The 12,533-nt window shown below is 40.8% G+C and overlaps 1 protein-coding gene across 3 annotated transcripts in view; it reads right to left on the bottom strand.

Moving 5' to 3' along the window:
* The window catches only part of KCNH6 (potassium voltage-gated channel subfamily H member 6), a 322,142-nt gene that overhangs the window by 77,764 nt on the left and 231,845 nt on the right, over window positions 1–12,533 (bottom strand). For 2 of the 3 annotated variants that reach the window (XM_073683164.1, XM_073683166.1), the window contains 2 exons: window positions 11,476–11,634; window positions 10,605–10,816 (listed from right to left, as the gene is read on the bottom strand). In XM_073683164.1, the coding sequence (XP_073539265.1) occupies window positions 10,605–10,816; window positions 11,476–11,634 (371 nt within the window). The remainder of the gene's footprint in view (window positions 1–10,604; window positions 10,817–11,475; window positions 11,635–12,533) is intronic. The other variant, XM_073683165.1, reaches the window with a different exon arrangement.

Genomic DNA, 12,533 nt, shown 5'->3' with positions numbered 1-12,533 from the left:
ATAATAAGAGGTATTTGGTAATATTATTATTACACCTACTACATATTTGGATAGGATCTCGGAGGTGGGAATACCCCTTTAATCTAATCTTTATGGGGGTCTTGATTCTTCAGTGAAGTGGAGTAACTTGAAGATCATGGGTCCCAATACAAAATCTGCAACAGGGCCACCACCTGTCGCAAGTCTCTGATAATATTGTCCTTCTCATATGGTCTATGTGCCCAGGGCCGGCATCAGCACCCGGCGCACCCGGGCAAGTGCCGGGGCCCTGAGCAGGTGGAGGGGCCCACTCACTGTCGGGGACCCCTGCGCGCTATGAGACCCGTGAGCAGTGCGGTGCCAGCGCCCGCTCCCCCCCGCTTGCTCAGGGCCCCGGCACAATACTACAATACTTACCTCTCCCCGTGCCTCCGCAGCAGGTCTGCTGTCTTCCGCGGCTGCTGCACAGTGATGTCTCAGGTCAGAGGGCGCGGTGACGTCTTTACACTGCGCTCTCTCCTGAGCTGTCACAGCGCAGAGCGGGAACACGCCGGCGCGGGTGAGGAGTCTGGAGCAGCGGCAGCAGGTAGGAAGTGAGGTGAGTATTTGCTTTTTTTGTTTTTCAATATATGGAGGTGTGGGGCATTATAAAGGGGGGAGAGATGACATCCTGCATGGGGCATTATAGGGAGGGTGACATCCTGCATGGGGCATTATAAGATGGGGTGACATCCTGCATGGGGTATTATAAGAGGGGATGACATCCTTCATGGGGCATTATATGGGGGGAGAGGTGACATCCTGCATGGGGCATTATATTGAGGGGGGGAGAGGTGACATCCTGCATGGGGCATTATAAGAGGGGGTGACATCCTGCATGGGGCATTATATAGGGGGAGAGGTGACATCCTGCTTGGGACATTATATGAGGGTTGACATCCTGCATGGGGCATTATATGAGGGGCGACATCCTGCATGGGGCATTATATGAGGGGTGACATCCTGCATGGGGCATTATAAGAGGGGGCGACATCCTGCATGGGGTATTATAAGAGGGGGTGACATCCTGCATGGGGCATTATGTGGGGGGAGCAGCCTGCAATGGGCATTATAAGGGGGGGTGACATCCTGCATGGGGCATTATAAGGGGAGTGACATCCTGCATGGGGCATTATAAGTGGGGGTGACAGCCTGCATGGGGCATTATGTGGGGGAAACAGCCTGCATGGGGCATTATGTGGGGGGAACAGCCTGCATGGAGCATTATGTGGGGGGAACAGCCTGCATGGGGCATTATTTTGGGGCCAGTATTCCATATGGAGCATTATAAGGGGGCCAGTATTTTGTACAGAGCGCAATATAGGGGTCAGTATCCTGCATGGAGCATTATTTGGGGGCCAGTATTCTGTTTGGAGCATTATAAAGGGGCCAGTATCCTGTACAGAGCATAATATGGGGGCCAGTATCCTGCATGGGGCATTATTTTGGGGCCAGTATTCTGTATGGAGCATTATAAGGGAGCCAGTATCCTGTACAGAGCGTAATATGGGGGCCAGTATCCTGCATGGAGAATTATTTGGGGGTCAGTATTCTGTATGGAGCATTATAAGGAGGCCAGTGTTCTGTACAGAGCGAAATATAGGGGTCAGTATCCTGCATGGAGCATTATTTGGGGGCCAGTATTCTGTATGGAGCATTATAAGGGGGCCAGTATTCTGTATGGAGCATTATAAGGGGGCCAGTATCCTGTATGGAGCATTTTATGGGGGCCATTATTCTGTATGGAGCGATTCACCGGTTTCTGAGCTATTGTGGAATTTACAATAGATATCGGTCATGTAATGTAAGAAGTGAAATCTTTGGCCTTGTACTATATATATATTTCTCTGCTGTATCTGTGCATCATGAAGCGTGGTATGTGTTAAAGGGGCCCACAGAGACTCTTTTGCCCGGGGCCCACAAAAACCTGAAGCCGGCCCTGCATGTGCCACTGCATTCCCTGCACCCACTATAGAGCGTACTTCCCATGGCACGCAGAACATTTAACGGTACTGCAGTAGGGCGCAGTCAGGCGGCTGTATAAAATGGACCGAGATCGGAAAGCAGTGAGTGGACTGGCCATGGCTCTACCGACCTGAGCATGACAGCTGCATAGAAAAACATGAAACTTTTATGTTCAGGTAGGAAGAGCCGCCAGCCAGTCCAAGCACTGCATTCCAATCTCCATCCAATTTATTTGGCCGTCTGACTGCGCCCTGATTATTCTGAAAACAAATAAAAATAGAATTGTTCACCTACCGATCTCCCACTGCTCCTCCATACCACCGCACATATCCCTCCCTGGTCTTCCTGATCACTCTTTTGCTGGTAACAACACATGACTGCTACGGCCACTAATTGGCTGCAGCAGTCAGGGAACATCTCTGCCGAGAGAGTAAGCGAGGAGACTGGGACCAGCGGTACAGAAGAAAAGCAGTGGAACATTGGTAGTTTTTGGGATTTTTTTACATCATGCTAAGCATGCTTTTAAAATGAACAAAAATGAGATAGACAACACCTTTAAGACTAAGGTAACACAGCTGCTTTCACTATTAGACATTTCCCAGCCAAAGATCTTATTATGACAATGTTACATCATAATTAGAGATGAGCGGACCTGCGGAAGTTCGGGTTCTGGTACCCAAACTTGAAGCAGAACCCAAACCCAACTGAAAAGAATGGAGACCCGAACTTTGGATCTGGAAAAAAATTTCTCTCTCCTCTGGAACACCGAGCATTAAAACGGACTTCCGGGAGAAGCCCATGTTCGGAGTTTAGCACCGGACACTGAGTGTCCAATATGAACCCTGAACTTTTAATTCGGGATCGTTCATCTCTAATCATATCACACAGGTGAATTTGCCCTGATTTGGACTCTCTGGGGTACTGGCTGACACAGACTGTTCTTGTACTGTGCAAGAACACTGTAGTGGCCCTTTGTAGTCCAATAACTCATTATAATGCCCAATGCCACCTGTGTGAGAGGTAGAAATGGGCCCAATTGCTTATTCGGCCCCATGTACGGCTGAACAGGTTGCACCAATAATATGTAATCTGAAGTCTCGCAGTTTTGGATTATTTGTGACACAGCTGCAACGGTTTGTGGGTCGCTATTCAACCACATTAACTTTCATGTTAATATCGCCATAGTGCGATATTCAACTGTGTAACATCTATCATTGCCATATTCGCTATGTAGCCTAAATCTGAATACTTATTAGTAGCTACATATTTTTTTGTAGTAAAACATAAAAAAGATCTGTATAAATCAGGCATAATTGTATTGACCCACAGAATAAACCACTATATTCTATCCCCGGCTGAACCCCTGGCTAGGCCTCTATAAGGTAAATTCTTTGGAATGCAAATGTATTGCACTGGACCTATAGCAGGTTATAGATGTTTTTTTATTGCTGCTACTAAATGGGGTTTTATAAAACCCAAATCACATGCATAGATGGAAAAAAAATTAGTAATGATTTTTAGCTTGCAGTACCCCCCACCTATCATATACTTATGGAGTATCCTAGAGTACGCTATAAATTTCATGGTGACAATATCTATTTGATATTAATTGGATAATTGGATTGAGAGATATGTTTCTTGCTCAGTATAAAATTCTGATCAATCTTGTACATTGATTACCAGGAATTACAAAAAATATAAAGTTTGGATAATACTTTACATTCACTTGGTCTAAATAATCTTGTACAGTGACTTTGAATAACCACTAGGTGGCACCTGTGTGCTGTAGAACAATGTCCAACAAGGAAAATTGAGGATCTTCAAGGGCCTCTGCAGGGGTGAAACCTGTACATGATGCCAGGATAGTGGAAGTTCTCACAAATACCATTAAATGATGTGGAGAAATTCAATTTAAAGTGTTCCTGTGATAACATAAGGGATAATCATAAGCATGATGTCAATATTTAATTCCATCAAGAAAGAGGTCTTTGAGAAAAGGGACTATAACTGACCTCAATATTTATTAGAATGATGGTTTTATATGTTGGCCTCTTAGGCATGTCTTGGGCCCTGTTCAAAATTACATTTTTGCCCTATTATTAACAAATACGTCATGATGAGATCTCTTTATAGAGATGTCCCTATGACTTTATTTCCAGCCAGAGGCCGTAAAAAAAGGGGGAATATAATATCATGGTAGACTATCAATGATGTACAGTGGCAGATATATGGCATCCTTCACAGGCATGAGCTTTATAGCTTTTCATGCTATCACCCTTTGAATAGACGCCACGATAGCCTATAGGAGACAAATGCACGAAAAGGATGCTTAAGAGTATGTTCACACTGAGTATTTTTCAAGAATTTTTTGGAGGAGATCCTTTTCAAAATCCTCCATAAAAAACATCTTCAAAAACTTTTTATAAAATTCTTCCAATGCATTTCTATGGGAAATCCACTTTGCTGTTCATATGAGGAGTTTTTGAGAATTTTTTTTTGTCCAAAGAGTTCATAAAAAATGCCTGGTGAAAAAAAAAGAAAGCACGTTAATTCTTTGAAAAGGATCTTGAAGGAAACCTCTCCAAACAGGGAACAGATGCAAAGAAAGCTTCAGGAGAAAAAAAAAACTTTTCAAAAGCTCTTCAGGAAACATTTCAGGAAAATCAAAAAGTCTTCAGCATTTTCCCAAAGCTGTTTGTGCTTGAAAAACTCTTTTTTTTTTTTAAAATGCCTTAAAACATTCAGGCTGAACCTAAAAGCTTTAACAGGTGTTCATATACCAGGATTGGGCAAAATGATGGGTGCTCTTGTAAGAGAGTGGAAGAATGATCAGCACCCCCTGAAGATCACGTAGTAATTGTTCTGTTATGTTTGCGCATTTCTCAACTGCTGCATTGATTTATATGTAAAAAATTGCTAGCTACAGGAGTTTTAGGTAACGAACGTCTGCTTTATAAGGGGCTGTTTAGGCCTAACATACCAGAGTGCCTGTAGTTATAACACAAGTGAACACCAGGCATACAGAAAGCCAGTTCTATCAACCAGGAATCCTACAAGAAAGTGGCAGAAGCTTATCCTAGAAGTGAGTACAGCTTAGTGGGCAGCTGAGAGAGGCCCGAACGGGAATATAGTTGGGAACCATAGTGATGCAGAGCTATTAGTAGTCCTGAACCTGTGGGTTAGATAGATAAAGTCACCTGTGTACATACAGTGGTGGACTACAAGTATCAACCTAGTGTGGAAGATTTAGAGAAGGAATTCTAATTCATGCCTCATGGGAGCATCTGTTAAAGTAGCTGCTATAGCCGGCGTGCAGAAGGATCTTGCTAAAATAGATTCATAGGACTGTGAGATCGTATTGGAGAAGAAGTGTAAACTACTGCCATGTATCTGTATCCAATATCTGTATGAAAACTGTTAAGTCCAAGTGTGAATATAATTCAGTCTGTCAGCTATCTGTTATGTCTGTTCAAGTTCATCTACCTCAGTAAAAGACGTTCTGTTCTAAACTATAATGGCCTCTCCTGCGTCTGTGTCCATCACCTCCACCACACTACATCACAGGCCGCTGCCCCCCAAGGGAACAGGACCGTTAGTGTGAGGGAAGACATTGTCACCACATCAGGTGTTTCACTAATGTTAAAGCGTAACCGTCATTTTAATTGTTATTTATAAATCCATAGTACTCATGACAATAAGCAACTTTGTAATATATCTTATCAGATAAATCTGCTCCTTTCTCTGCCATAATTGATCAGTCATCAAAATTCTCAATTCTGAGGTAAAATCTGTATTCAGTGAAGACAGACTTTCCCATTACTGAGATAGGAGATGGCAGCTGATAATGATGAGATTCTATGTAGATAGAAAGGTGAGTAGGAGGAGAGAGGAGCGAGAGGCTGAATACAAAATTAACAATTTTGTGTAAAAAGTTAAATGTTCATTTTTTTTCTTCCACATTCCAAAAATTCCTGTGAAGCACCTAAAGGGTTAATAAACTTCTTGAATGTGGTTTTGAGCATCTTGAGGGGTGCAGTTTTTAGAATGGTGTCACTTTTAGGTATTTTCTGTCATAAAAGCCCCTCAAAGTCACTTCAAATGTGATGTGGTTCCTAAAAAAAAGTTTTTGTAAATTTTGTTGTAAAAATGAGAAATCGCTGGTCAACTTTTAACCCTTATAGCTTCCTAACAAAAAAAAAATTTTTGTTCCAAAATTGTGCTGATGTAAAGTAGACATGTGGGAAATGTTATTTATTAACTCTTTTGTGTAACATATCTCTCTGATTTAAGGGCATGAAAATTCAAATTTTAAAAATTGTGAAATTTTCAAAATTTTCACCAAATTTCCAATTTTTTCACAAATAAACGCAAGTGATATCGAAGAAATTTTACCACTATCATGAAGTACAATATGTCACGAAAAAACAATCTCAGAATCAGGGGGATCCGTTGAAGCAGAGTAATTACCTCAGAATGGTCAGAATTGTAAAAATTGGCCTGGTCATTAACGTGCAAACCACCTTGGGGGGGGTAAAGGGGTTAAAGAAGGAGGATGACGAGCAGCTCCCGGGGGTAGGGATGGAGAGGCACGAAACCACGCCCATCGCACCGCACCGACCCGATTTCCATACAGAGCAGGAGAACTTAAAAAGCTTTTTGGGGGTTATACAGGGGGAGTCAGGGGGTTATATAAGCATTTATAGAATGCAGCACAAGCGCTGCATAAGGTGATAGTTTAAGTTGTTACATGACAAAACTGGTGACAGGTTCCCTTTAAAAGCATGCGTGTATACTTGTCTTCAATCCCTCTCGTTATAGGGATTTGCCTTCCTTTTTTTTCATATCCTACCCTCCTTCCCTTCCTGTATTAAAATATGTTACTTCTCTTTCCCTCCCCTTTCAATTTCCCTTCTCCATTGGATTGTTTTAAGTATGTTTTAAGTATATTGTTTGTTTCCCCTTTAAAATGTAAAAAATTTCAATAAAAATTATTTAAACAAATAAAAATATAAAAAAAATATATAAACATTTAACTCGCTCTATATGTACTCCAAAATGGTATTAATAAAAAGTACAGCTCAGCATGCAAAAAATAAGTCCTCATATAGCTCCTTGGACATAAAAATAAAGTTACAAGTCTCAGAAAATGGCGACACAAACATTTTTTTTTTTACAGGATACTGAATATTTGTCAACCACTAAAGTGTAAAAACAAATGTTTGGTATCGCCTCAATTGCATTGACCTGAAAAATCATATTTCCATGTCATTTTTACTGGACAATAAATTACATAAAAAACTAAATTAAAAAGATATAAGGCGGAATTGATTTTATTTTCAGAATTTCACCTTTATTGGATTTTTTCCCATTTTCCCATTATATGAAAAAATAAATGGTGTCATTCAAAACTACAACTCGTCCTGCAAAAAACAAGTCCTCGTCTGTCTATGTGGACAGAAAAATAGAGTTATAGATCTTGGAAGAAGGTGAAGGAAAAAAAGGGCAAAAATTAAAAATGTCCGGGCCTTTAATGGGTTAAGTCAGGAGCTTTTCCCTATTCATATGTTAAATGGAGTTAAAAAAACTTGATGTGAACATGTCTTTACTCTATTTTTTTTACAGTCACTTTTCTTTTTTAGACTTATGGTATTCATTGACATTAAGATTTTTCAAAATTATGCACATGGCTCATGAATTTTTGATTTGTGCCAAATTCTTATTTTGATTTGTGTTGCTTCAATTCTATTTTAGATTTCTTTATGTTCGCCATAATGGGTGTGTTTTTTGCGGTTGATTCATCATTGCTAAATTTTTGCACAAATGTATTTCAGTTCCCCTGCTGGAGTAATTTTATACCCCCCTTCCCCCTAAAACTTGGGCAAATTTTGCAACATTTTAGCATAACTTGTAAATTTTTCACTAAAGAAGAGAAAAAGTTCATACAAAAGATAAAAGACAAAAATAAAGAGCATTTTTGATTTGGCCCAAAATTCATAAACCACTTGAACCAACCTGAAGATTTTGGAGCAAAAAACATCAACGGATACCACAAGACAAGAAAGAAAAGTTAGTTATAAAAATCCTCCAAATGATGGAGCTGGCCTTTTTATTTTTGTATTTTATGACTTTTAAGAACAAAAAGTCACATGTTCTGCTAAAATGTTGTAAAATTTTCAGGCATACATAAATTCACTCTAGAAGGGGACTGGAGTACATCTCATGCAAAAATATGTGACTTTTTAAAAAGTTGATGAATCAACCTCAAACATCTGGAAAACAAAAACCCTGCAAACCTTGGTGAATATAAAAAAACAAGTGAACATAAAATAAACTTACAAAAATGTAGAAACTAAAAGAAGAATTTGTCGCAAATCAAAAACAGGCAAAAACTAGATAAAAAGGTGCAAATGTAATAATGCATCTGGCCGTAAGGGTTTATTTAGCTAAATTATTTGGCAAGGTTAGTGACTTGTCTAATTAAGTTGATTTTTTATGGCTATTGAGATATATACTGTAGGCCTTAGTTCATCAAGAACAGCAATTTTCTCACCGGTCTTGATGAGGGGGCATGGTGGAGTCAGATGCTCTTGATTCATGAAGAGGTGCACGCCTCTCTTCACCAGGCCAGAAATCTTACACAAGTCCCTGACTGATTTAAGGTTTCTGGTGTAAGTAATGCCACGTGTCATCATGAATTAAACGAGCTGTAGTGTCTCACCCCCTTTGCGCTCCGTCCGTCACACCCCAGTTCCACCCAGTTCTGCCCCATTGGCGTAGCTGGTAAAAACTGTCATAAAAATAGCAAAAGTTGCTACATTTTTGCACTACTCCGTGACTTGTGACTTTTCAAAGCTATCCTGACGAAATTGCTTTGTTGAATTGGGGCCATATATATACAGTACAGACCAAAAGTTTGGACACACCTTCTCATTTAAAGATTTTTCTGTATTTTCATGACTGTGAAAATTGTACATTCACACTGAAGGCATCAAAGCTATGAATTAACACATGTGGAATTATATACTTAACAAAAAAGTGTGAAACAACTGAAAATATGTCTTATATTCTAGGTTCTTCAAAGTAGCCACCTTTTGCTTTGATGACTGCTTTGCACACTCTTGGTATTCTCTTGATGAGCTTCAAGAAGTAGTCACCGGAAATGGTCTTCCAACAATCTTGAAGGAGTTCCCAGAGATGCTTAGCACTTGTTGGCCCTTTTGCCTTCACTCTGCAGTCCAGCTCACCCCAAACCATCTCAATTGGGTTCAGGTCTGGTGATGTGGAGGTCAGGTCATCTGGCTTAGCACCCCATCACTCTCCTTCTTGGTCAAATAGCCCTTACACAGCTTGGAGGTGTGTTTGGGGTCATTGTCCTGTTGAAAAATAAATGATGGTCAAACTAAACGCAAACCGGATGGAATAGCATGCCGCTGCAAGATGCTGTGGTAGCCATGCTGGTTCAGTATGCCTTCAATTTTGAATTAATCCCCAACAGTGTCACCAGCAAAGCACCCCCACAGCATCACACCTCCTCCTCCATGCTTCAGGGTGGGAACCAGGCATGTAGAGTCCATCCGTTCACCTTTTCTGCGTCGCACAAAGACACGGTGGTTGGAACCAAAGATCTCAAATTTGGACTCATCAGACCAAAGCACAGATTTCCACTGGTCTAATGTCCATTCCTTGTGTTCTTTAGCCCAAACAAGTCTCTTCTGCTTGTTGCCTGTCCTTAGCAGTGCTTTTCTAGCAGCTATTTTACCATGAAGGCCTGCTGCACAAAGTCTCCTCTTAACAGTTGTTGTAGAGATGTGTCTGCTGCTAGAACTCTGTGTGGCATTGACCTGGTCTCTAATCTGAGCTGCTGTTAACCTGCGATTTCTGAGGCTGGTGACTCAGATAAACTTATCCTCAGAAGCAGAGGTGACTCTTGGTCTTCCTTTCCTAGGGCGGTCCTCATGTGAGCCTGTTTCTTTGTAGCGCTTGATGGTTTTTGCAATTGCACTTGGGGACGCTTTCAAAGTTTGCCCAATTTTTCGGACTGACTGACCTTCATTTCTTAAAGTAATGATGGGCACTCGTTTTTCTTTACTTAGCTGCTTTTTCCTTGCCATAATACAAATTCTAACAGTCTATTCAGTAGGACTATCAGCTGTGTATCCACCTGACTTCTGCACAACACAACTGATGGTCCCAACCCCATTTTTAAGGCAAGAAATCCCACTTATTAAACCTGACAGGGCACACCTGTGAAGTGAAAACCATTTCCGGCGACTACCTCTTGAAGCTTATCAAGAGAATGCCAAGAGTATGCAAAGCAGTCATCAAAGCAAAAGGTGGCTACTTTGAAGAACCTAGAATATAAGACATATTTTCAGTTGTTTCACACTTTTTTGATAAGTATATAATTCCACATGTGTTAATTCATTGTTTTGATGCCTTCAGTGTGAATGTACAATTTTCATAGTCATGAAAATACAGAAAAATCTTTAAATGAGAAGGTGCGTCCAAACTTTTGGTCTGTACTGTATATATATATATATATATATATATATATATATATATATATATATATATACTGTATATATAGGTATACGGTGAGTTAGTGGAAAATGCAGACTTACCTGGGTCACCTTCTCCGTGACATTTTGCGTCCTCTCAAAGGCATTGCTGGGGGCAACAATTTCAATCTCGGTGGTGGAAGCAGACCGGTGCTTTTCGAGGTTGAACTCCACAAAGTTGAGGGTAAACTGGGGTATCTGCCCGATAGTTCTGTACCTCATGAGGTCTGCGTCTGCGGAGGAATTCAAGAAGCTTGGCTTCATTTTTGACCTCTCTTTTGAAAAATAGAGAAGAGAATTAAAAATAGTAAGGATGCTGTTAAAGGACTAGCTGTATTTCTCCAGCCTCATGCATCATGATCAACCCTTTAAAGGGGTTTTCCACTACATTGATAGTGATGAGCTATCCATAGGTCATCAGTATCAGATCAGTGTCAGATGGCTGAATTTCAGAATTTTTGGTGCTGTTTGGCTAATAGGAGAATGGACATATTCCAATACTATGTTGCCTTTAGACAACAGAGCATAGTCTGAAGAGAGATCGCATTATAGGGGTTGTCCACTACTTTAAAAAAAAAAAAACTGCCCCTAGATGATTCAGTGTATCTCTACATTGTTTTCATCCATCCAATCCGTCCCACTTCTGGAGTCTGGATCCATCTGACTCCAGTGCCTGCAACAGGGGTGAATCAGACAGAAAGTCACCAGAAGAAAACAGGGTACAGAAATATTGAATCATGTGACTGGCAGAGGGATGTCGGCTAAGGCATATTTGTAATTCTTTTATTACATTATATGCTTCTGTCTGCAGTTGGTAGGACAGATGGGGGCAGGTTATAAAGTAGTAGACAAGTCCCTTTAAGGCACAAGAAGTTAGTCCAGGCAAAAGTTTCACCCAACTAGGGTGCCATAACTCTGAACACACAATGCTCACCCGAATTGAAGGCAGCTCGTGTCAACCTCTGATGAAGAGTCTTGTTAGCTTTTCTTGCCAGCAGCAGCGCCAGATCCTCGAAATTTAAGATGAACATGATGACTTCTCCTTCCTCGTTCTTTACGGGGACGACATCAACCAGGCACCGCAGGCCAGAACCTATAAAGGATAGATAAGAGTCATGAGTCCATACCAGTTGGCACCAACCACATTTTCCTACTATTGATGGCACTACCTGATGCCACTCTTTGCCTGGGCTTTTCTGCTCTGGCTCAGAGAAAATCCAAAAGAAAGCCCCTTTCAAATTGTCCATACACCCTTACTAGGCACAAGGATATTTTCTTTTTAATTAAGCAAACCAGCTGTCACACACAACATATCCACAGTAATGTATGGCAAATCTCCCATGTTCAGTAATATCATACAGTCCCAATATTCCAGAGACAATCCCACAATCCTAAATGGTAAAGGAGTGTGGTTTATGCAAAAAAAACGAGAAGGACTTGTACTTTTAATTCACCTTTTTTCTCATTTTTAATATTTACATATTTAGTATATGGGAGGGGGAAAACTTTTCCAGATGTGTGGTGACCATGGCGGCGATTTTGAAGTCGGCCATTTTGGATCCAACTTTATTTTTTTCAATGGGAAGAGGGTCATGTGACACATCAGACTTATTGAGAATTTCATAAGAAAAACAATGGTGTGCTTGGTTTTAACGTAACTTTATTCTTTCATGAGTTTTTTACAAGTTTATGACCATTTATAAAATGTGTTCAAAGTGCTGCCCATTGTGTTGGATTGTCAATGCAACCCTCTTCTCCCACTCTTTACACACTGATAGCAACACCACAGAAGAAATGCTAGCACAGGCTTCCAGTATCCGTTGTTTCAGATGCTGCACATCTTAGGTGTATCCATATAAATGGCCCACCCTGTATAATAAACATGATGTTTTAGAATTTTTCCTGCTGTTGCTGGATTTTCCTCCTTTTTCCATGGCTTATGCAACTTCACCCGAAGTGGCAATTTTTGGGCGGCCTTGGGGGCAGTGCTTA

The sequence above is a fragment of the Phyllobates terribilis genome, unplaced genomic scaffold, assembly GCF_046119375.1.
Source record: "Phyllobates terribilis strain yellow unplaced genomic scaffold, ASM4611937v1 Scaffold_5__5_contigs__length_657084704, whole genome shotgun sequence".
NCBI lineage: Eukaryota > Metazoa > Chordata > Amphibia > Anura > Dendrobatidae > Phyllobates > Phyllobates terribilis.
The sequence above is the reverse complement of the archived record's forward strand: the minus strand, read 5'-3'. Positions and strand labels throughout refer to the sequence as shown.